Genomic DNA, 26,811 nt, shown 5'->3' with positions numbered 1-26,811 from the left:
AGAAGCTCCTCAAATTACAGTTCTCCTTCACCTTAGTTCCTTAGCTCCTGTAGCCTCCGTCTACTGGTTACTCATTATGTCGGAAGGTGCAATATGTCATCCGGATGTTGTTTGCCTATTGTTTCATGAAAACTGCATATTTGGACATTCTATTCCCTATATAGTAGAAACGTGTGCACATTTGGACACAAGGGATATGGATTTCAGGATTTAGCATGTTGTGCACAAGGGAAGGTGATGTAAGATACAAGGTCATGAGCACCTGGGTGACAATGCTCCATCTCCCTATTGGACAGTTCTGATCAGTCATTTTTTAGCTGTAGATGTAGAATAGAGCTCAGACGGGGGAAAAAATCTAGTGCAATGGCCCTTTAAAACTTCTGACAAAAGCCCATATGATCCCCGAGCTCCAATCACCAATTGCTGCTGCTAAAGCAGCCTCTGCATTTTTGTCTGTCTGAATGCTGCTAGCACGGCGAAAAGAAGAAGAAGAAGAAAAAACAGTGAAGGGAAGGATAACTGAAGAAATGTGAAAATCCAACATAAAAGGCGAGCGGAAGCTTTGGGCAAATGGAGGTTTTCGCGGACTCCTTCGATGCTAGAGACCTCGGATCAAAATGGTACAGTAGACAACGACATTTTGTATCCATATTTTATCTTTAGTAATTTTGCAAGACTTAGCTAGGCCGATGAAACTTGAAATAGTTTGTCCTGGGATGTGTCTGACTTTTTGAATGTGTTAAATAACGTGATGTGATGTCGCCAATTAATTTGACCGCGCATTGAAGTTTGCAACTTGTACGGAACGCCGACAGTAACAGAAATTGGAAGGTTAACAAGAATGCAATGGCCACAATAGCTACATTGTTGCATTTAAATTCTCTCGTATCAGTGTGGACAGGAATCACGTCGTGACTGATGCATTATGTGGACATTGATGCATCAAAAATGAAAAGCGAAACATTTTTATTCCAAATATACTTTTGAAATTATAGACTTTGTTGTACAGGAAGAGACAGAATGCATGTCACAACACTGTTAACTTATTAGACATGACCTCAAATGTGTGGATATTTTATTCATAGAGTTTAGAAATACAGGAGCTTTGAAACTTTTATACTTTAAATACCTTTACATTAAATTAATTTGTGATTAGATTAATCATTTTCGTAATGTTAGCCTACTACTTCGAAATAAAATTAGAATTTGCCCAAAACAAATACGAGACGATTTATTTAGCAAATAGTTTTAATTTCATAAATTACATCAGTAGCTATTAATTGTCACGATTATTGTTAGTAATGTTGTGGTCTAATGATTACTAAACAAATGCTTATGAAATACTTAAATAGTTATGCATATTAGTAGTTATCGAAGATATTTAAATCGTAATATGATTAAAACATTTTGCCCACATTTCAGTCAAAACAAACAAATAATAGCAACAACAAAAATATTTTAAAGGGATCACATGGGCATAGAAAACCTAGAAGTATCTCATTTACAAATTAAATTGTGATTTTGACAACCGTGTGTTAAAAAATTATGGAATATAATACTTTTTTTCCCCCTTAGATTTCATTGTTTACAAGTTGCTCTTTATGTGTATACCTTTATAAAACAAAAAAAATCATTATCCACCAATCACAAATGACTAAAAAGGTCTGTTTTTAGTAGTAGATAAGTTATTCAACCCGTTATTTTCATTATTGGCACTCTTATTGTTTTTGTAAATGAATATTTTATATTTCTAGCAAAAACCAGGCGAGGGAATCAGAGAGGTTGCAGGATGACAGCAGAGCTGATTTTAGGAGCCGTCATTAAAAAATAAAGCATGTAAAGTACAGTGAGGCCCCTTTACATCTGGAAGCTGGGTTAAACAGTATCTGGGTCAGGTCACTACTTTAGTGCCATGACCCTGTCTTTTTGCCCTCCAGTTGCTCACTTGCCTTATTTCGCATGACCCTAAAAAAAAGTGTAGATACCTTTTTATTATTTATTTATACAGTGCAGTGTTTAAATATGCATTGTCTGTTGATGGCTGGCATGTGAAATGAGTCAGAACCCAAAGGACTCCATTACGCCCCCATTAATGCATTCGGTTATGAGGATATAATACATTTTAGACAATCACCAGAATATCACTTGATGATCCCATTAAACAGTTTAATTTCTAAAACTCGAATAACAGAAAAGGAGCTGCACTTGGTGACTGGTTAAGCATTGGTGCTAAAAGCTGCATGGTCATCGTGGGATTGATGAATAGGGAACACTCGTACTTATAAAGAGGTTTTGAATAAAAGCTTCAGACAAATGAAGAAGTGCATTGAATGCACTGATGATTTCGCCCCTTTGTTAACCGTTCCTCTTGAAATCGCTATGAAAGTTTGTACTTCAGAAAGAGCCGAAACAGAACAACTCTTGCTAAACTCTGCAGCCTGGAAAAAAGCATCATGCTGAGGGTTTTTATGTAACCGTCTATTCAGGACATTCCTGCCCACCCTTGACTTTGAGGCTTCGTTGTCTCTCAGTGCTCTGAGTCTGCTGTTGGGGACACTTAAATCCATGTGACAAGTGCTCCTCCAACACCTCCAGCATTCAACTCCAGCAGAATTGTTATTATATCGATGTTGAAAACAGTACATTTTTTAAATTAATGACACGGTAAAAGAAAAACAGTAAAACAGTAAAATTGTTAAATCAAATAGAAAGATAATAACAATTTAAAATAACTATTTTCTCTTTGAATATATTTTAAAACTTAATTTATTCCTGTGATGTCAAAACTGAATTTTCAGCATCATCACTCAGTCTTCTCTTCAGTGTCACATGATCATTCAGAAATCATTCTTAAAGGGTTAGTTCACCCAAAAATGAAAATGATGTCATTAATGACTCACCCTCATGTCGTTCCAAGCCCGTAAGACCTCCGTTCACCTTCAGAACAGTTTAAGATATTTTAGATTTAGTCCGAGAGCTTTCTGTCCCTCCATTGAAAATGTATGTACGATATACTGTCCTTGTCCAGAAAGGTAATAAAGACATCATCAAAGTAGTCCATGTGACACCAATGTATAAATAACAAAAACTACGACTTTATTCAACATTGTATTGTCTTCCAGTTCTGTTGTCAAGTTCAGTGACGTTGCTGACGTGTTCTCTGGTGCGCCCAAGCTTCGTTTACAATCTCTGAGGGAGACACACGCTGTAAACAAAACAATCTTCGCAAATATTTCTAAGTATTTCGACACAGAGGAAGACTCGCATTATTTTTCCCCAGCCATATTTATTTGAACCCGAATACACACGGACCCACCAGATACACGTCAGCAGCGTCTTACATGCGGACTCGTGAACGCGGATCGACAAGAGAACTGGAAGAGAATACAATGCTGGATAAAGTCTGAATAAAGTTTTTGTTATTTTTGGCCCAAAATGTATTTTCAATGCTTAAAAACATTCTAACTTACCCACTGATGTCACATGGACTACTTTGATGATGTCTTTATTACCTTTCTGGACAATGACAGTATACCGTACATACATTTTCAATGGAGGGACAGAAAGCTCTCGGACTAAATCTAAAATATCTTAAACTGTTTCGAAGATGAACGGAGGTACGACATGAGTCATTAATGACATAATTCTCATTTTTGGGTGCAGATTTTCTGTTCAAGAAACATTTCTTATCATTATCAATGTTGACAACAGTTGTGCCGCTTAACATTTTTTGTGGAAATGGTGATACATTTTTGTTTACAGGAACAGCATTTATTTAAAATAGAAATCTTTTGTAACATTATAAATGTCATTACTGTCCTTTTTGATCAATTAAATGCGTCCTCGACAAAAAAAAGATGAATTTCTTTTTTTTTTCAAACTCATATCCAAACTTTTTCAATATTGTAAAATCAGCCCAAATTAAAGGCAGTACAACAAATATTTACTAAATATGATGCATGTATGTATGCACCATTTGAAGGATCTATTCGCTGAATCTTAGTGATTTTAATCTGATCAACACACATTTCCTTCTTGTTGGTCATGGGAAAGAGAAGACATTTTCCACTCTAGTGTCCGCGTTGTTTCCTCACATTGCTGCACAGTTAGGTCAGAGTCTGTACATGGAGAAAAGTTGGCCTCTGAGCAGAGTTAGCAGATCTGTGGCATTTTGTGTTTTATGTGGCAGAGACATGCCAGCTCCACAGGCTCTTCTCTTGGCCAGGAATCCTGACTCAGCTCAGTCCTGCTCTGGAGATCACATGCAGCTTTGATTATTCAGTTCCTGCATCCGATAAGCTCAAAGTGCTCCTATTATGCTATTTTTAAAGGGTCCTTATTTTGTTTTGGAAGTCTCTTTTAATAGGTTTACATGCATCCAAGGTCAAAAACACATCTCATAATTTCTCATTATATACATTGCAGCATCACCTCTTTTCTCACAGTAAACCCCTCCTTTCCAAAAGTCTTTTTTGCTCTGATTGGTCAGATGGCTCAGTAATTGCATTCAATTTCTATGTTTAGCTGTGTTAAATTGCCTTTGGGCTAATTCTGGCATGCTGAAAAGCTAAGATGTCCCTTAATATGCACTGTCCCTTTTAAATAAATAAATAAATAAATAAATGTGTTGCCTGACCTCAGCATCTGTATAGCAATTCGAGTCAGAGCCATGGGAAAATGTTTCTATTTGCAATAAAGATTAGGCTTCTGAGATTATAGTATTTTGCAAAGTTAATTGCAAACATACATTTTCAATTTTCTCCCAGGACCGTCACAGTGATCTCACACAGCTTTGTTTGTGTCACCAAATGGTTATTACAGTGGATGTACTGTCTCTTTTTACGAGAACCTGATTTCTCTCACCTTGTCAAGTGCATCTTTTATTATTAAACGCATCAGACGCTCGAGAGGTAAAATCCTTTGTTTGTTTGTCTGGCTCAATTTCATGCCCCGCTTGGCACATAATATTTCAAACTGTGATTCTGTTGCTCGTGGTTGCATTAACATATAGATGGAAATTGGAAGTCTTCTAAATATATCTGTCCCAGCCGGCACGGGAAAAGCGCAACGAGTCGTAGACATTCCCATGTGGTTTTGTAATGAAATAAATGTTGTACGACGATTGAAGTATCCAAAGGTTATGAGAGATACTCAATGCCTTATTGTTGCCATAAATGACGTTCGTTTAAACTAACTTAGTCCCAGTGCAGTCTTTCAATTTCCAGATTTATTAATTGATTTTTATTTTATTTTCTCGCAGCCGATGCCGACGAGGACTTCCCTGAGCAGAATTTGCTGGACATCCAGAAACTCTGCAGTATACACCTGCTGTCCTCCCTTGCTCTGCTAAAACCATTGGAAAGGTGAGTGTTTCTGGGTTTCTTTCCTCATCAGAAAAGAGCTTTCATTGGCTTCCAATCTGATATGCTGTTAATTAGCTGAACCTGAAAATTACCGACAGGGGAGCGCCATCCTAATCACTTATTCTGATTGAACTTGGTAATTAGATGAAGGGATGGAATGGATGAAAACCTCTTTCAACAATTTCTAACCTAAGGAAAATATTTAAATAATTTACAAAATTTTCTATATTTTTATTTATCGTTTTGCACTTTGGTCAACTCTCAGGTTAGGTTTAGTTCTTTTTTTAGTTTAGTTTTTTTTTTTTTATCCCATCATTTTATTAGGCATTATTTTTATTATTAGTTTCAGTTTTAAAATAAACTAGTTTTATTGATTATTAGGCTTTTCTGTATACCTTTTTTATTTTTATTTTATTTTATTTTTTTGTTTTTAAAGTGTACATTTATATATTCAGGGTTGTTTTGGTTGTGTTGTGAACTTTAGCTGCACGTTTCTGTATTTGGTTGTGTTGCGAGTATTTGGAGTGCATGTGTTGTAAAACTGATGAAGATTTTTCTTAATTTGCTGGTGTTTTTCTGTTTACATGTGTTTTCTGTAGTTGCTGGGTGTTGAGCTCTCTCGGCCACCGTACTATAGCCTGTTTTTTAAAAAATAATTACCTAAACAATTTATTTGATTGTATTAATTACAATTAATTAATTAATTAATTGATTGAAATGTAACGTGCTCTGAGTTTAGTACTTTAAAATTATAATTTTTTTTTCTGTGGCTATTAGTTTCTCTGACTATACTGTACACTACCGTTCAAAAGTTTGGGGTCAGGAAGTAATTTTTTGAAAAATGAATATTTCTATTTAGCAAGAATTGTACTGAACTTGTACTTGACTTTTACATTGTTACAAAAAATGTATATGTCAAATAAATTCTGTTCTTTTGAGTTTTTTATCAAAAAATCCTAAAAAACAAAATGCATCACGGCTTTCACGAAAATATTAAACAGTACAACAATTTTCAACATCGATATAATAATAAGAAACTTTTCCTGAGCAGCAAATCAGCATATTAGAATAATTTCTGAAGGAATGGACCAATTCAGCTTTGCTATCAATGGAATAAATTATATTTTTATATATATAATGTCAAACGATTAATCGCATCCAAAATAAAAGTTTGTGTTTACATAATATATGTGGGTGCACTGTGCATAATTATTTTATATATATATAAATAAATACTCACACATGCTTGTATATATTTAAGAAATATTTTCATGTATATACTGTTTATAGATTTATATATAATTTATATTATATATCAATATATTTTTTTAGATGTAAATAATTTTGTTTTTCTTAAATATACATGCATGTGTGTGTATTTATATATATACAAAATAATTATACACAGTGCACCCACATATATTATGTAAGCACAAACTTTTATTTTGGATGCGATTAAATCGTGATTAATCGTTTTACAGCCCTAATTTTAAATTGTAATCATATATGACTGTTTTTTTTTTCTGCATTTTAGACTTCTTTGAAAAACGCTAAAAAAATCTTATTGACCGCAAACTTTTGAACAGAACTGTATCTGTCCGATAAAACAACAAAGAAATTGTATTTAAAAAATATGTAATTGAGTAACAACTCATGCCTAGACAAATAGCAATCATGCCTATTTTACAATTCTCACTCTTCAATTGTCTGAAAATTGTGAACTCTGGAGGAAACCCTAAAACAAATGTGACCGATGCAAACAGATGTGAATTATGTTTCTCTCGTGGAGGTGTTCTGCCTGTGCCCAAAGCTCACATTACTCAGCACTAGTCAGACAGCCGATCCGAGGAGCCGTAACCCGCCCTGTTCAGTGAACTGGCATGTGTAATAGCAGGTGTTATAGTTCAGGAGGTTTGCTCAGTGAAAGTGATGCTGTGGTTTGTGGCAGCTCTCTGACGGTGTGTAATTATCAACTGTGAGAAGACTCTAATGCATGTATCTGTATCTAAGAGAGCTTAAAGAGATAGTTCAGCCTAAAATTAATATTATGGCATCATTTACTCAACCTCTTACTGTCTTGTTTTATGAAAAAGAGCAGCTCGGACATCCTTGCTTTTGTGTTTCACGGGCAAAAGTAAATAATACAGATGAATGAGTCAATTATGACAATATTGGTGACAATGAAGGTGAGACGCCACCAGTTTTAGTCTTTTGCCGTTCATTTTCTCATATAATAACATCTCACTGACCCTAAACTTTTGAACAGTAAATGGAAGTAAAACGTCTTTATCTGTTTCCTCATCTCATGTAACTATACTCAACACACAATTTATTGCTCACTTGTACCTGCTCATAACTGAAGCATGTCTTGCTAATTTACAGCATGCACACACACAAACACAGTGACTGTAAGTCATTTTTGTGTCTCTGCGAGGGCTATAAGTGTCTGTCTAGCTCAAGGTCAGGACTGAACGTGCGTCCTGATTGGATCGGGGAGGGTGTAGGCTAGGCATCGAGCAATACCATACGCATACACAGACACCCCGAGCATCTGTTTCTCTGCCTCGCTTCTCGGTCCTTTGAGGACAGATCCATCACCTTGGAAAGGGGCTCGTCTCAGAGGGCGATCACTTCACTGCAGCTTCAGAAGTAGAAAATCTGCTTCTGAGTGGAAAGCCAGACTGTATCTTCTACGTCTGGCCCTCTGAGACTCTTTCCTTCTCACAAATACGTAAGGTTTCTTTGTCCTCAGGGAAATATACACTAACATATTGATTCAAATGAAAAGTGAGAGACCAAAGTGATCTCTGCTCTGTTATTTCTTTGTTACGTCATGGGCTTGATAGACCTGTGCAGAATCTGTCTGTCGTTGGTGTATGAATGAGAGTGTGAATGGGTGAATGTGAGGCCGATGTAAAGCGCTTTGGTGGCCATTGGGTCTGTGAAAGTGCTATATAAATGCAGTCCATTTACCATTTACCAAAATAATTGATGGATGTCTCAAATCAACTCAATAACACTAGCAAAGGTTGTCACCCAACAATCACACATTGTCACTCATAAAACAATGATCTAAAAAACACTATAACAATGGGATGGGCAACGATTAATCGCGATTAATCGCATCCAAAATAAAAGTTTGTGTTTACATAATATATGTGTGTGTAGTGTGTATAATTAATTTGTATATATAAATACCCACACATGCATGTATATATTTAAGAAAAATATGTTATTAATATATCAAATATTTATATTTAAAATATTTAAAATATATACATGCACATATTTCTTAAATATATACATGCATGTGTGGGTATTTATATATACAAATTAATTATACACACTACACACACATATATTATGTAAACACAAACTTTTATTTTGGATGCGATTAATCGCGATTAATCGTTGCCCATCCCTAAAAAAAATATTTAATATATATATATATATATATATATATATATATATATATATTTATATTTATATATATATGTGTGTGTGTGTGTGTGTGTGTGTGTGTGTGGAGGCAATGCCTCCTCAAAAATTAGATGAGAAAATAACCCATATTACAAAAAATAAAACAATGCAAATATTACACAATATGACATTGAAAAATGTTTAAATCACACATTTTCTAAAGTAACACACAAACTACAGTGACACCAGCAGGTAAAGTTACAGCAGGAAACTGCATCTGTTGAGCCTCCCCTGAGCCCCATTGAGTTTTAACAGAGTCTCTAAAGCATGAGTTGTGTTTAGTGGGGAGTAATTAAGAATTAATGGGGGAAAGTCACGTGAGAGGTGGCAGTGCTTTCATCGCGGTATGATTGGTTTTGATTGGCAATGATAGGTTCACACAATAAATCCCTGCTCGTTTTCGTGTGCGTTCTGAGTTCGCGAATCAGTCTGAATGAACAAAATAATTACGTTAATTATGGGAAGGATGATTAAAAGCTAAGTAAACAGCTAAGCCACTTAGATATCGCCATTTTATGTCATGTCAAAATCAAACTTGGAAATGGCCTGAAAACATGATGGCTGTGTTTTTTTGTTCTTTTTTTTAGTGAGCAATCATCTTAGTGAAACTAATGATACTCATATTGTCAAATTAAAGATACTTGTATTGTCTTGGGCTGAGAGACTTGGCATCTGTGTGTGATTGATGAGGAAACAGGGCCAGACAGAAGCGCCTCTGCACTTTACAGCACTGTTAAACTTCCCTTCAGGCTGGCACTGGCAGCACAGGAAGTGGAGGAATCCAGAGGGCAGGAGGACAGCGATTAGTCTCTCGTCTCTTTAATAGCGGCCTGATTAGATTCCCATGATAATGCTTGTTTCCCATTAACAGAGTGGGCAGCAGTCTCGAAGTTTAGTTGAAGGTCAGAAGAGTCACTATTCTGTGTCGTGAATGCACTACTCTTGCTAAAGATGTGATCTGAGGGTTACAGTAATACCTAAAATGTTTAATTATTATATATCTATCTCAGTCATTTATTATTGTGGTTTATTAAATTGTTCACGCTGCACTTTTCCATATAACACGAATAAAGTGTACAAATGTATAGCAGTAATCTCATTTATTTTTGTATATATTCAAATTTGGCACATCAAGATTGGTTTATAACTTTTGAATAATTTTGAATATGCAGAAGTATGAATGAAACTTGAGAACTGGGCGAAAGATTTTTAGTGAACAACGTCTTAAATATTGTCTGTTCCTCACACAAAGCACATGAGGGTGCTTTGCCCTTTTTTCGTACATGAGGGTGAGACTGAGTAAACCAATCAGTTATTTTCTCTTGTGTTAAGTCAGTCTGGTTGGTGACTGATGACTTTTTCCAGTACATGTAAACTCTCTTACCAGATAATAAACCAAAATTCTTCCTAGTTTAGATAGGATCCCATATTCACAACCCTTTCCAATTGCCTCTCTTAATCACTCTCAGTTTGTTTTCCAAAAAGTCTGTTGTAGTTTTATGCTGACTCAGATTTTAGTGAGTGTCTGTTCAGATCAGTGTTGAACGACCGTGCTGAAGCTCCATCCTAGCTGTGTCTCTGGCTAGTCTGAGGGAGATTCAGGCTGGCATGATGCCCACTCTTGTTCTTGAGGGTGTCACTCAAGCCTCCCAACCCTGAGCTCTAGTTAGGACAATGCTGAAGGGGAGAAAGGATTGCTGAGTTTGCATTTCCAATCGTTCTGTCTTCTGCCTGACAGCCAGCGCCTCCCCCTCCTTGTGCTCTGAGGTCTGTGGTACTGTAACAGCAGAAAGAAAATCTAGCTGGATTAGTCAAGTTACAACTCAAAGATGCTATTTTGGTCCAAAATTACCTTTTTTTATTTGAAGGCATTACTTGCAACGATATATTGATATTACTGTGTTTTCACTTTTATGGTTTCCAAACATAAAGATAAAACAAGTTGTTTTTCATGTAGTTCCTGTGGCTTGTCGCTGTGGCTTGTTGAGTTTGTATTGCGGAATGACTTCCTATACGGTTTCTGAAATTGTGAGCAATTTATGAAAAGTTGTTGAGAGGTTGGTCAGCGGTCTGTCTTCACAGTGGCTGCATTGTTACAGTTCTCCGTGACAGATGATCTACTCTTCACTCTCAGTTCATTTAAAGGGACAGTTCATCCGAAAATGAAAAATCAAGTTTTCCTCAAGTTTTTCCAACCCTGTATGAATTTCTTTCTTCTGCTGAACACAAAAGAAGATATTTTGAAGAATGTTGATAACCAAACAATTTATGCCCTATTGAACTTTATAGTATGGAGAAAAAAACACTATGGAAGTTAATGGCAACCGTCTGGTTACTGACATTTTTCGTCAATTTATCAATTTGTAATAATAGACTGCTTTACGTGCGTCTGTTATAAAAAATATATATATATATCTTATGTGCTGGTTTAAAGGGATACTCCACTTTTTTTGTAAATAGGCTCCTTTTACAACTCCCCCAGAGTTAAACAGTTGAGTTTCACCGTTTTTGAATGTATTCAGCCGATTTTCTGATGTTTAGAAGAATATCGGTAACCAGACAGTTTCTGGTCTCATTGACTTCCATGCAGGAAAAATATATACTATGGAATTCAATGAGACCAGAAACTGTCCGTTTACTGATATTCTTCTAAATATCAGAAAATCGGCTGAATGGATTCGAAAACGGTAAAACCCAACTGTTTAATTCTGGGGGAGTTGTAAAATTAGCCTATTTCCAAAATAAGTGGAGTATCCCTTTAAGTCCATAGAAATAATTACATAATTAAACAAATGAAATGAGTACATTTTATTTAGAAAGAAATTCAATCCAATAGATTATTAAATGGAGCAATATTTAAAGTACTGTTCAAAAGTTTGGTGGTAATTCATTCACAGTATTCCTGTGATCACAAAGCTGAATTTTCAGCATCATTACTCCAGTTTTCTGTGTCACGTGATCATTCAGAAATCAAATGCTGATTTTGGTGCTTAAGAAGCATTTTGTTGGTAACGGTTGTGCTGCTTCGTTGAAAATGTTTGTGATATCTTTATTTTTCAGAATATAATTTTCTTTCTTGTTCTCCATCCAACCATTTTTTTAAAGATAAGGGACATTTAAAATCTCTATGAAGACATAGAGTATCAGCATAAACGGTAGTCTTCATTTTGGGAGTTGTGGTAAACAGTGCAGCAAAGACTGCAGAAGTGAAAGTCAACTGAGGGTAGATCTCGTTCCCCCACCGCTCTGCTCTCTGCTGCCTGGCACTGTGGTGATCGTCCTCAGCCAACTGCATACCGGCCGTCCTGGCCAGCAGCCCTGAGTCACCTCTTACTGCGTGAAGGCAGTACAGGTTTTTGCACCGCATGAGCTCAGCTTTATGAACCACATTGAAAAGCGTTATTGTGTGCGTTCACGTGCTATGGAAAATATTATATTTTCAACTTGTGAACTGGTATGTACCAGTGTGTTGCAATGCATTCAAGTGCTTTTGTTGTCATAATGTCTAAAAAATACCACATTAGGGGGTGTTCATGTGCATTTTCTACGTCGGCTTTTGGTATTTACCATAATTAGCACGTAAACGCACCATTACACAACCCATGTTGCTGGTAATGACTGGTCAGTATTAGTGAGCTGGCAAACTACGGTGTCGGGTGAGTAACTGACCCAAAAATTCAGACTTGTGGGTGTGATGAGAGGTTAGTCACACTAAATATGACTGTATCCATATGTATAGGTATCAGTCGATATCGATATAAAAACACTAATTATAGTCTATTAACAAGGTTAAATGTTGAGAAAATCTCAAAATTTATAAAAAAATGTCATACTATACATTATTGTGATGCCTAAATTCAGTTTTAGCATTTAATATACACTACCGTTTAAAGGGTCAAGATTTTTTTTAAATACTTTTATTCAGCAGGGACACATCAAAAGGGAGGATAAAAACATTTATAATGTTACAAAACAGTAATGTTTCAAATAAATGCTGTTCTTTTGAACAATCTTTTAATCAGAAAGAATGTCTCTTGGTTTCCACAAAAATATTAAGCAGCACAAATGTTTAACAATAGAAAAAATCTTTCTTGAGCACCATATCAGCATATTTGAATGATTTCTAAAGGATCATATGATGGTGAAGTAATGATGATTAAAATTTAGCTTTGCTATCACAGGAATAAATTACTTTTTTTTTTTTTTACTAAATATATGGAATTGTAACTTATCAGTTATCAGCCATAATGTGAAAACAATAATCAGTTTATCAATTTTGAAAAAGATTGTTTAATCATCTATTTGATATTTGTTTGCACTCTTGTTGACATATAGGCCTACCTCCAGTATAACTTTGCTTAAATTGCTAAAACTATACTGAGGAGAATATTTTGTCATATGTTCACATCAGTTTATAATTGTGGATTTTGACTCTTCCATAGATGAAGTAGAGAGGGACAGGAAATTCGAGAGAGAGAGAGAGAGAGAGAGAGAGAGAGAGAGAGAGAGAGAGAGAGAGAGAGAGAGAAGGAGATATGCACTATGTGAACACTCACTAACCACTGTGCAATGGCTCAGACTAATTTGATGTCTTTCAGAGATGTTTCATGTTGCCAGTTTTGAATTTGATACAGCTGACTTGGTAATGTTTTGGGATAACAACCCCTTATCTATGTCCAATTATTTCTGGTGGCGCTAAAGAATTTTATTTATTCAAATGAACAGCATGAATGCTTCTGAACTAGGTTTTTTGACTTGTGTTTTCTTTTTAGCTAATATATGGTTTTACTCTATCCCAGTGATCATCCACCTTAAATACAAAGATTCACAAAATATTCCAGAGAAAAGAATAGTGCCAATGGAATTACATTTGAACTTTTTATACAGTTAGGCATATCTTCCTCATTATTGAATTACATTATATTTCCACATGTTCTGGACTAAAGAATAAGTTGTTCCACAGTAGAGTGCAACAGTGCCATCTCACATTTTCAGCGCCGTTGATTCCATTCATTTCTCCCATAGGGATTTCAAAAAAGTATTTGTTAAAGCATTGTAAGCCATAAACCAAACTACAAGGTGAATCACAACTTTACAAACTTTGATTTTAAGAAAAAAAGTTAAAAATTAACAAAAATACAATGGTGCAAAACTGTCAACCCGATCACACTAAATGCATCTTTATTGCACGCAGTGTGTTTATCGTACAATTTATACACGAAAATTAGTTTTTACGTGCATAGATAGATTTGGTTATAGGGTAGGTTTAGTAGTGGTGTGGGGTGCGTGTGTATTATACGTTTGGGCAGAACTAGTGGTGTGGGGTGCGTGTGTATTATAGGCAAATGAACTGCATATAAAATGCACGCGAAAACTGCGCGCATCATATGCAGATAAAAACTCGTTCGCGTATAAATTGCACGATAACACAATGCATGCTATAAAGACGCATTTACGTGAGATCAGCATATCGAACATCATAATCAAATTAAATACAATGAAAACTAATAATTTAAAGTTGATCTGCAAATACTGTATATATTGCGAAAAAAACTTTTTTGCTTCTCTGGTTGGTGGGATTTTCTGTACAGAATCATGGGTAATGTAGTTTTTCACCACAAACTCAGCTGTTAAACACGATTCTTTTAAAACGAAGTTGAAATTATGCGGACTAATGGCTTCAACCTATCTTTAAAGGTTTATAAGTTATTGTTAAAAAATCAATTTCCCTGTGGAGAAAAATAATATTTTTACTTCCTGAACCCGACTGTTGCACTGTGTAGACCAGGCAAATACGTCAGATTGGTGCAGCCAGCTGTTTTCAGAATGATTTTAGACATTAGTTTACGTGTAATGGCTTGTCACAGTGACCACATATGAGGATCAATATTGTTGTATTGTAAATAAGAGTTTATGCTCTCAATTGGGTGTATTTGTGGGTGACATTTAACAAGATTGATTGGACTTAATTGCCTCCTGAAAAGAAACTAATCCTGTTTACTGAGATAAAAAGTAACACTCTTAATTGCACTTGTTGTAGTTATATAATCTGTATAATTGTTTGGAGAGTTTGATTTCTCCCTGCTCTCTTTTAATTGTTTATTGGCCAGAGTTTTGTCTTGTGCATAATAATTCAGAGAGACTGGATCCAGGAGGAGGAAGCTAATGCTTAGCGCGCAGCTCTGAATATCAATTTGCTTTTTACATACTTCTAATTCTCTCCTTTCAGTTGGTTTGCCCTTTTCTCTTTTTGCTTGCTGCCTCTCCCTTTGTCCCTTTCCCTTCCCTCTGTGGAGTTTTTAAAGAGATGCTGTCTGGATCGAAACCTTGTCCTTCCTGATCTAAAATAAACCAACCTTGGGAGCAGAAGGGGAGGGCATAGCTGCAAGCTCCGTTAGATCCTACCTTTCATACGTTTGATAATGTTTTTAAGGCCGCTGTGAATGAATGAATTATTATGCACAGATTTTTTTACATGTCCTGATGTTTTGGTCAACCTTTATACAGTGTTACTTTAATTATATCTATTGAAACTGAAACATGCTCTGAAACGTTTTATTTCAGTCAGAGGAAACCATTTCAACCAAACCACCTTCTTTTGATACCAAGTACAAACAAAATTAATTCAATTAATTAATAAAATACAGAAAACAAATCGTATTAAGAAAAATCAAGCATGATTTTCTCAGTTTTTTAATGAAAATCATTTCACTTGCATGCACCATAACCAGGCAATTTTTCCCTATATTAACAGATCATTTAATTTAAAAAAAAATATTTTAATTAAACCTTTAATGTTTTATAAAGTTTAATGTTATTGTTAAGTAAAACTATTAAAAATGTTTTTGTTAATTTTAAAAAATCTTGAAATGAAAATTAGAAACTTTGCCTTGGCAACTAACTGAAATATATATATATATATATATATATATATATATATATTTTTTTTTTTTTTTTTTTTTTTTTGACAAAAGCACATAACAAAACTACTAAATCTTAAGCAAATGAAAAAAAATCCGATTCAATAATATGTAAATAAATAGCCTACTATAATATACTAATACGAATATATATATATATATATATATATATATATATAGTTATAAAGTATTAAAAGTTTTGTAATGGTGGCACAAATTAATATTTGAATTAAATGCTATGAATCAGACTGATATGAACTGATTAACTGAATCAAGATTAAAATCACAAAATTGTTAAATCACAGCCACTATTATACATCTCATCTGAACACAAGGTTTGAGACAAGGAAGTATTGTGAAATTAATAGTGAAAGTGAAAATGATACCGTGTTTAAAAAATGTAATGGCCAAATAAAACCCCATTCAAATAATTATTCTAAGTCAAGCTACATGCAATATTTGTATTGGTGATTTGCTCTAGAAATGCAGAAATTCTAAAATGTTTATTCTTGTTCTAGTTTCCAAGTGGATATAGTTGTGCTGTTTATGATCTTATTATTTGTAAAGGAATTTAAAAAATGTTCAATGATCCATTAAAATGTTCTCCTGTCTTATCTCACAGTGGACTGCTGACTTCCCCTCTGCTGGAGGATGCAGTGCTGCACTTTACTTGTTTAATGGACAGGTTGAACGAACGGCATCTCTACCAGCCTCCCCTGTGTGACGTGGACCTTGTACTGGTGTCCTGTTGTACATTTTCCGCCCACAAGTGCGTGCCGGATGAACACAGCCCGAACTTCCAGGCCCTCCTCTCCCGGAGTCAACCACTGAACCGCTTAAACCTGGCCTTTGAGGTGCTGAGCATCCAGATCCTCAACTTCATCTATATCTCCATCTTTGGAGTGCCACAAGTGGCCATTGTGCTCCAGATGAGCGATTCCTGCCACAAACTACTCGGCTCCAATGAGATGGCTGACACAGACGGGCAGGGCAATGCCTCGTCCAATCAGATGTACAAGATGAAGGAGATTGAGAAGATGTACACACAGCAAGGAAACGGTACTTTCTCATTGCTTGTAGAGGATAGTGGGGTCAGTGGGGAAATTACCCAGACACATTCACCTAGCATCCACTCCAGCCCTCAGGCAAAACACATCTACAAAAATGATGACAGCAGAGGGGGAGTGGCTAGTGGAGGAGGGCGGGGCTTGTGCAAAATGGAGGGAGGGGCCTGTTTCAATGAAGCGGGAGCCCAGGATGGTTCCGTCTCTTTTAACAGAGAGCAGATTATTGTGGAGGTCAATCTCAATAACCAGACATTGAATGTTTCTAAAGGGTCAGACGGAAAGGGCATCACCTCATCCCTCCGTGTTCACCGTCGCACTAGTTCTCCCGATGCGGGGGAGGGCAAGGAACAGTCTGATAGTGAAGATGTTGACGAGGACAAAGAAGAATATGAACAAGGAAGGGAAGAGATGGAAAATTGCAGTGAGGATGAGGAAGATGAGGATGAGGAAGAGAACAAGCTCAACATTCCAGAAACAGGACACACCAGTATGGGAAGACGGCGTGCCACGAGGATACTAACTGGCACAGATGCCGCCATGAGACAGACACTAATGGACTCCACACTAGGGGAGGGGAGGAAGAGGAGAAGAGAGCAGGAGAGTCTGGGGCAGAAGGTGAAGCTCGAAGAAAAGCAGCACTTTTCCTGCAAGAAGTGCCCTCGTATTTTTAACAACCGCTGGTACTTGGAGAAGCACATGAACGTCACACACAACCGCATGCAGATCTGCAATAAATGCGGCAAGCGCTTTTTACTGGAGAGCGAGTTGCTGCTGCACCATCAGACAAACTGTGAGAAAAACATACAGGTACACACACCTGTCTGCATGAACACGTTAACAAGGTCGATCTATAAGGCAGCAAATCAGCAAATTACAATGAAGGATTATGTGAGACTGAAAGGGCTATTTGACAAAAAAAATGTAATTCTGTCATGATTTACTCACCCCTCATGTTGTTTCAAAGAGGTTTAGGACCACTGTTTTAAAGAATCTCAGTAGCTATTGACTTCCATAGTATTTATTTTCCTATTATGGAAGTTAATGGGTGCTGTCAACTATCTAGTTACCAACATTCTTTAAAAGATCTTCTTTTGTGTTCGACAGAAGAATGAAACTCATACAGGTTTGGAACAACATAAAGTAAGTAATGACAAAATTGACATTTTGGGTGAAAAATCCCTCAAAGACTCGACTAACTTCCATCATATTTTACATTTTAAAATGTATCACAATAGATTTTTTTTGTAATAATATTTCACAATATTACTGTTTTACCATATTTTTAATCAATATAAATTCAGCCTTGATGAGTATAAGGGACATAAAAAACTTACTGGCTTCCTAAATGTATTTTTAGATGTAGATCACCATCTACATGGTGCTCAGTTCAAGTTAATGATTTAAAACACTAAGAATTTATTAACACTGTTAAATGCAATTTTTACCAATTAATCAAAATGTAAATTATAAAGCTGTGATGCCTAAATTCAATTTTTGAGTTATTACTGATTGTTTTTTTCAGTAAACCGTGTAGAATAGTGTAGAATTTTAATATCAACCATTTATTTATTGATTATTGATCTTAACATGAAAATAATGATCAATTTGTTAGTTTGTCGGTGTACACCTAGATTTTATCCACCAAAAAATAGTATAGACCTGTCAGCTTCTTATAACACATTTTATCATGTTTAAAGATGGATTGTGTGCAATCTTTTCTGTACTCTGCTATGAGTGCATAATGCAGCGCAGAATGATAAACCAGGATGATATATTGGCACAGACTGTATTAGGGTGCGGAGAACAGCTGTTTTCTGCCATTAAAGCAGGTCTGCCAGGCCATTTGCACTTCTTACTCAAACTGGGTCTAAAACATCCAGCACTCATTTGTCTCTGCTATATTAAGCACTTGTGGGGAATTCAGTGTAATTAAGGAAATTGTGCTGTTGTGTTTAATTTGGTATAAATGAATTTTTAAAGTTAGAGGTGCCCTTTGCAATATTCAATCTTTATTTAGCTTGTGCAGTTCTTGGTTCTCTCACAAAATAATAAAATCCTGTTGTGTTTTCCATCGACCCCTAAGGGAAAGCTGTTTAGTCGAATGTCGTTCATTCAGGTCCTCTGATCTTTTGTAGTGCGTGACTTGTGGAAAAGCCTTTAAAAAGCTGTGGTCTTTACATGAACACAACAAGATTGTCCACGGATATGCCGAGAAGAAGTTCTCTTGTGAAATCTGTGAAAAGAAATTCTACACCATGGCACATGTCCGGAAACACATGGTTGGTGAGTACTGGGTCAATTACTGTCATTCTGTCATTATTTAGTCACTTTCATGTTGTTCCAAACCCGCATGAATTTTTATTTATACTATTTAGACAAAAAGTGATTTTTTTTTTTTTTAAAGAATATCCTGGACACTCTTTCCAGAGTGTTGTTCGTTGTTCGTTGTTAGCAAAGTGATTAAGGACTGAAGCTATGCTAAAAGCTATGCTATAAATTTCGGACTTTGTGCAATGGCCTTTACATTGTAAAAAAAGATTTTTGGAAATTTTAAACAAAACAAAAATCTTAAATTGGAGTACAGGGTAACAGTTAACAGTAAGGTCCCATTAGTCCCATTAATGCATTACCTAACAATAAACAACGCATTTGTTACAATATTTATAAATCTTTGACTTATACATTTAACAGTGGCACCTGGGTTTGGGCCCGTCATCGCTGCTTGCAGCTATATTTAATCTTTCTTCACCGTAATTAATAAAAGTACAACTATTTATTGTTAGTTCATGTTAGTTCAGGTTGATTAAATAACAAAATTGGTGCAACTTTTGATTTTAATAATGTATTAGTAAATCTTTAAATTGATATTAACTAAGGGTACATTTACACGACAACGATATGTTCAAAACTGAGAAGTTTTTTCTTGGGTTTTCTGTGTAAATTGTCAAAGCGATCCCCATTCACACAGATCCCCAAAACGGCTAAAAACTTTGTATTCTGCTGCCAGACCATTAGATGGCGATGAAACACGACTGAACACGTAATACACATGTGCATGACATCATCGTCTTCAGACATTCTCTGTTTGGTTTTTTTGTTGTTTACACGGAGACCGTTTTCAAAGGTTTGCGTTTTCAGACACCCAAAACAATGTTGCCCTGTAAACGAGCGGCCAAAACGCATAAAAAGTTTGTACATTTTAGTTGAAAACGATGTTGTGTTAATAGCCCCTAAGATTAATACATTTTAGAAGTTTAGTAATTTTACGTTTAATTCACTCTTTTTGAATCAGTTATCTAGTTATCACAAAACTCTTCTAAAGGATTCAACGTCAAACTGTGTCTCAATTCAAGACCTTTATTTTCTGGCAACAGGCCACATCTTGATACTTTATCCTCATTTTAACATCAAACTATACCTCCACCTGCCACAGCTAGGTGGCAGTCAAGATCCTGCTTAATACAGCAGCCCTGTCTAACGCACAAAGACATAATTGTGGTGTAAATTAACCGTCAGGCAGAGGTAATACAGCCCACCCTGGCCTTCATACTGTACGGTACTTTCATCTTCTGAAGCTTGATCTTCCCAGAGCTTGGTCCAACACAATAGTGAAATACCCAGCTCTGTTTTGAGCCGGGGAAAGAGCCGCTGTGACCTTGCTTTACCATCCAGAACAGACTGAGCCGAGGACAGAGGCTGTATTGTTTAATCTGCCCTGACAGCAGAGAGGAAATATCTTATCTAGAAGAACTTCCTTCTACCAGAATCCACTCAATTGTCCATACTTGCTCATCTAACACTGACAACTGAGTAAATGCAGCAATAATGCATTCTTATTTTAGACAAAACCACGCCACAGTCTCACTCTAACCTTAACAACTAACACTGAGATGTGTTAAAGATCCAATTAAGCTTTAATTAGTTTTTTTATCAGTTCATATCATTTAAGGCCCCGTCCACACTACTGCGTTTTCGTTTAAAAACGGAGAATTAAAACGAATACGACCTCCGTCCATACCAGCGTTTTATCTGCGTGTTAGAAACGATCTCCGTCCACATTGAAACGACTGAAAACGCGGATCACGTGACCATTCACCAACACTGGGCATGCGCGTGCCGGTGTAAACAGTAAATGACGAATCAGGGAAGGAAACGTCATGACTGATAACACCCAATCATGGAGCCGAGCGTCAGCCCCTGCGTCAGCGTTTCTGAAGTCCTACGTTTTGTCTCGTCTACACTAAAACGCCGTTTCTAAACTTCTCCGTTTTAGGTCTTCGTTTTTCCCGTTTTAGTGTGGACGGGAGGTGAAAACGTAGCAAAAGGTCTCCGTTTTTAAACGGAAACGCAGTAGTGTGGACGGGGCCTAAGTGTCTAGTTCAGTCACGAAACTCTACAGGGCGCAGGCTGATTGGCCTCCGCTGATCCTGCAACCAATGAGATCGCTCTGGTTCATTTTTCCTTGTAGCTATTCCTTTAAGAGTTCCTCTGAAACCCTCCACTTCCCCCAACTCCACCTGCCTAGATCTGCTATTTATGGAGCTAAAGCATCATATCTTACATGCTCACGGCAGTGTGTCTGTGTATCCATTAGCAGTAACATGTCTATACTTGCTCTGCTGCAGCAGTGAAGCGGATCTAGTTCGGAAAGACCAAGTAGATTAACATTGACATATTCAATGACACGCTAAAACTATTCCAAGAGTTGTCATGATTGAACTGTTACTATGAAAGCAAACATGAAAGCATTTCTTGAATTTTGGTTGTTCATTGCAGCTCACACTAAGGACATGCCGTTTACTTGTGAGACGTGTGGGAAGTCCTTCAAACGCAGCATGTCTCTTAAAGTGCACTCTCTCCAGCACTCTGGAGAAAAGCCCTTCAAGTGTGAGGTGAGTTCACTTATGTGGATTATCAGTTGTAGGCCAGAGAGATTCAGGTATTTCATTTTTGTCTTTTTCACAGAAAAAGTCCTTTTGCCTTAAAGCTACAATATGTAACTTTTTTGGCCACAAGAGGGCGCAGTTTCCAACAATAAAAGGTGTATGACGCAGTTACGAGCTGAATGATGGGACTTGCTGTCAAGCTGATGGACCTAATAATGTTTATGGATTAGTGAAAACACTTCTGTAATGTTTTTTAACATTACAGTGGTATGAAGCAGGTCGTGAATCGATTGCTAATAAGAGACATATATCACACGCGAGTCCCGCGGATATAAAGGAATAAGGATTTCATTCTATTGAACTACACGCAAGTGCTGGATTACTCACACAGGTCAGTTTATTAGATTAATCAAAATTCTGAGGGAAACGCAGAGCTGTTCCACTTGGTATAACGTTACACTATCACACTAAACGGCATTGAAAACGTGTGTTGAAGGTTATAATGTTATTCTACGTGTTAGTTCGTTTGCTGTACAAAACTAGCAGCTAGATCAACATAAGAATAACATACTGACCATATTCTAACATTTCATCATATCAAGCTAACGTTATACCATTGATTTGTTTTATGTACATTTGCTCACCTGTCAAGTCGTGACTCGTGAAGTTCTGTCAAGTCCAAATTAGTCACGGACGCTAGCTCTCTGTCGAGTGGAAGTCAGTCTCAGACGCCAGCTCTCGGCATCTCAGAAACGCCACGCTGATATTGATCCTCATTTTAGCTCTCCTTGTTTATCCCAAAGTCTGCTTGCCATGGACGAAACAAGAACTGGGTGTCGCTAAACGTTACTCACTACGCAGTCCACGTCTGTCGCCATGGTTACGTCATGGCAATGGCAGTACGAGCGGAAACCGAGGATAGCGCGGATTGCGTCATTGTCAGGCGACATTTTTTTCCGGGACGGCAACTTATTTAAAATTGGAATTTCTCTGAAATAAAAGAACTTTGGAGACTCTTGGAATATTGTAAGTACACAACTGCAGGAAATATATCACATTGTGCAAGTGATTTTTGGATATTTTATTACAAATTTCTTACATATTGGACCTTTAAGTTTACACTGTGTTTTTAAATGTTTTTGAAAGTCTCTTGTGCTCACCAAGGCTGCATTTATTTAATCAAATATTTTTACAATTTAAAATAGCTGTTTTCTATTTTCAGATTGTTTTAAATGTAATCTAAGCATCCATCACTTCTGTCTTCAGAGTCACATGATCCTTCAGGAATCTTTCTAAGATGCTGTAACATTTATTATTATTAATGTTGAGACGGTTGTACTGCTTAATATTTTTAGTTTTTCAGGATTCTTTTAATGAATGGAAAGTTTTTTGTGACATTATAAATGTTTATTGAATTAAATCAGTTTCTTTCACAAAAACAAAACATATTGACCCAAATACGTGTCAAAATACAGTGTCCAGTAGTTATTGTTTTATCATTTCAAACATGTTTTTTTATGTTTTGGTTGAAATATGTGTTTGATATATGTCTTTAAAAATAACTATAAGCAGAGGAATATTGATGTAAATTATAATCTACTGTATATGATGTACATAAACCCATGTTGTAGAACTGCAGTGAAAGATTCCAGTACAAATACCAGCTGAGGTCACATATGAGCATCCATATCGGACACAAGCAGTTCATGTGCCAGTGGTGTGGGAAAGACTTCAACATGAAGCAGTACTTTGATGAACACATGAAGACTCACACTGGTAGGAACCACCATTTTGGCACCTAAACACAGTCAACACAAATCTTGATTAGATTGATATATATGATTAGATTAATATATATATATCAGTATGAATGCACATTAAGTTCTTTCATCTTTTTATATGTTCCAGGAGAAAAACCATATATCTGTGAGGTCTGTGGAAAGAGCTTCACGAGCCGGCCCAATATGAAAAGGCACCGCCGCACTCACACTGGCGAGAAGCCGTACCCCTGTGACGTCTGCGGACAGCGTTTCCGTTTCTCCAACATGCTCAAAGCCCACAAGGAGAAGTGCTTCCAGGTCAGCAACCCCATGGTATCTGATACCACCAACCTTCTGGGACTGGACCCCACGTCAGCTGATTTGGACACACCAGCCAATCAGTTACCCAGCCACGCCATGACCCCTCTTGGAGAGGCATCCAGTCTCCACCAGGTCAAGTCACTCTCGCTTCCCTTCGTTCACTCTGTCGTAGGTCTTCCCTCTCCCCCGACCCCGTTTTCCACTGAAAGGGTTAACTCCGGTACCAACTAGTTTTTTAAGGTTCCTTTGATTGTTTATTGTCCGAAACCCAAAGCTTGCAGTAGCTCCCCGTGAGGCTTTTTGATTCACGTCTGATGTGAATCACTCTCTCATATGGATTTACAAACACGTTGAGCGAGGTCTAAGACTTCCGGCAGGTGTTTGAACAGTGTGCAACACTGAATATTCTTTTTAAACTGTGCAAATTTTCACTTATTTTATTCTCATAGAGATATTTTGTATACTGTGCAAATAAGCTCCTCATAAGTTTTCATTGTCTTTTTTTTTTTTTTTTGGTGTTTGATGTATTTTTTTGTGAGCTACAGGATTAGCAGTTAGCACTGCATTTCTGCACACGCTCTCGCCATGGTCACCGTGATTTTGCCATGTAAGGCATGTTCCCTGGTTCTAATCCTAAACTTGATATACACTTTATTGTCCCCAAAAGGGGGACTCAATTTGTCTTGGGCTCAATGTGTTTACATTGACATTCAAATCTGATTAGTTGATTGGAAAGTTGTTCCAAGATCCAGGTACTTGGTGAAATCGCATTCACTCTCTTGCTGTAGTCGTTCATGCTTTGTCCGTTGAGATTCTCATTAGCTGCATTACAAAATACGAATGTGTATTGCACTCACAGCAGAGGGCGCTGTGGGACGTGAGCATTGCGAAGTTTAGCCAATTCAAATGTAGCATAAATATGTCCCCCTGCCATAACCAAATCCAGATGTATCGCAGTAACCAAATCCTGTTAGCATATGTTATAACTGAATATGAAATGTATAATCACTCCAGCACCTTATTTTCAATCGTAGATGTATTTATATTGTCCTGTCTTCTACGTGTTCTGAAAGTTTAACGTTTTGAAACATGAGGTCCTCTGATATTTGCAGAGGTTTGTTTTGTGAAGCGTCTGTGCAGGGCACAGATTGGGCGGTTGGTTTGTATCAAAGGATATATGTAGCAAAGGCACTTGAGAAAACCTTTATTATTTTTAAAAATCCCAAAGAAGGATGCTTCGCAATTCTTTATTATTTTTTTTCTCTCTATAATATTTTACAATTTTCAGAGCACTTTACTCTCAGTGTTGGCCATATTGTGTAATGGCAAAATCTGAAACGCCTAAACCACTTATGAGTGTGTTTTATTTGCATGGAGGTAATATCAAACCTGGATGAGCGCCAGGGTATGTGTGGTTCAAAAATATTTCTGTTGAATGTCTGAAATGCTTTATGGTACACAGAACAGGTTTATCCGCTATTTTTTTACAGTGTTTTATCAGTCATCGTTAATGCTTTCACTTATTTTTTTTCACTTCACACTATTTTTATGATAGTTTAAAGTGACAGCCGGCCTGAATAACTTATAGAAAGTGGGGGCTTCAGTATAGATGGAAATCATGTTGTTTTGTGCCCTAAAAAATTAGAAAACTATTAGACCTGTCTTCTGGGACTAGTGTACACTGTAATATGGTCCTGTTGAGAGGCCACATAGAATTTAAAATGACAAAATTATTGACAATTTGACACAATTTCCTTACCCTTTGTAGAGAGGACTTTTATTGTCTAGGAGCAGTAAAATGTAGTAGCTATAATAGGTATTATCCTATATAAATATTTAAATTTATATAAATATACACAAACACACATTTATGATATATATATATAAACATACATAGTCTGTAAATAAACTCTATGTCTGTTTCTGTTTAATCAGTTTTAATCATTACATTTGTAGAGTCAAATGAATGTGGTGAGATGTGGAGGCCAGCAGTCATGTAAGAACTTATGATGGAAATAAGTTTTTTATATTAGGAATAAAACCTAGAATTTTACCTTCTTATACCATCTTAAATATTACCTTACCTTGTTCACAGTGCATCAGTCATGTTTCTGGGTTAAGAAAACACAGCTTAATGCAGGTAACGGCAAGTGGTTTTAAAAATGGTATGTGTTTCTTTAAGAAGTTTCTGAAAGTCCTGGCAGAATGGTCAGTTAAATCTGGAAGCTTGTTTCGGCCATGGAATAAAACATTAAAAAAGAGAATAACGTCTTTTTATCTCACCATTCCAAGAAAAAAAGTCTGAATTGCGAGTTTACTGTATCTGTCAATTCTGAGGGGGAAAAACTCAGTTTGTATCTCAGAATTCCTACTTTATCTTGCAATTCAGAATTGTCGTGAGATGAAAAAAATCGCAATTGCGAGTTATAAAGTGGGAATTGTGACATAGGGGTGGGCGATATGGAAAAAATATCATATCACGATTTTTTTAGGAAAATCACGATCACGATTTTTTATCACGATTCTTTTTCAAGTTGGTTTTAATATTTTGCAAGTGGCTGTTCATTACAGCCAAACTAATGTCTCTATGTTAAAAACAAAGCCTTAGGTAACAAAAGAAAAAAGAAAGCCACACATTTAGGCCAGTGGCGAAGATAAAAATCTTTGTCATTATTTTCTTTGTTATTAAAAAAATAAGACAAGATAAACATTACACAAATTAATATTCATATTAAATAAATAAATGGTGCTTTATTTTTTCAGATGCAGTAGGTGTATTTATCAGTAGCATTGAAGTAATTAAATGAACAAATATGAAATTAAAACACTACATAGACTTCACTGAATAAATTGATTCTTATTAAAGATATATTAAAGTTCTCAGTCAGTGAGTGATTTTCTCCTTGTGTTTTTTTTTGTTTTATTAACACTAAAGGGATAGTTCCCTCAAAAATGAAAATTTTCTTAATTTACTCTCTCAAGATGTTTTAAACCCGAATAAGTTTCTTTCTTCT

General features: G+C 36.3%; 1 protein-coding gene across 1 annotated transcript; it reads left to right on the top strand.

The window, feature by feature from the left end:
- Positions 1 to 304: 304 nt before the first annotated feature.
- zbtb47b (zinc finger and BTB domain containing 47b) lies at positions 305 to 26,238 on the top strand. The gene is made up of 7 exons (XM_039666950.2): positions 305 to 620; positions 5,261 to 5,363; positions 16,386 to 17,637; positions 18,966 to 19,113; positions 21,607 to 21,722; positions 23,348 to 23,492; positions 23,625 to 26,238. Exons 1-7 carry the CDS (start codon positions 596 to 598, stop codon positions 24,026 to 24,028), a joined length of 2,193 nt encoding a protein of 730 aa, XP_039522884.2. The 5' UTR covers positions 305 to 595; the 3' UTR covers positions 24,029 to 26,238.
- Positions 26,239 to 26,811: the final 573 nt, after the last annotated feature.

This window comes from Pimephales promelas, chromosome 22, assembly GCF_988280905.1.
Source record: "Pimephales promelas chromosome 22, fPimPro1.hap1.1, whole genome shotgun sequence".
NCBI lineage: Eukaryota > Metazoa > Chordata > Actinopteri > Cypriniformes > Leuciscidae > Pimephales > Pimephales promelas.
This window is presented reverse-complemented; position numbering and strand designations above follow the sequence as displayed.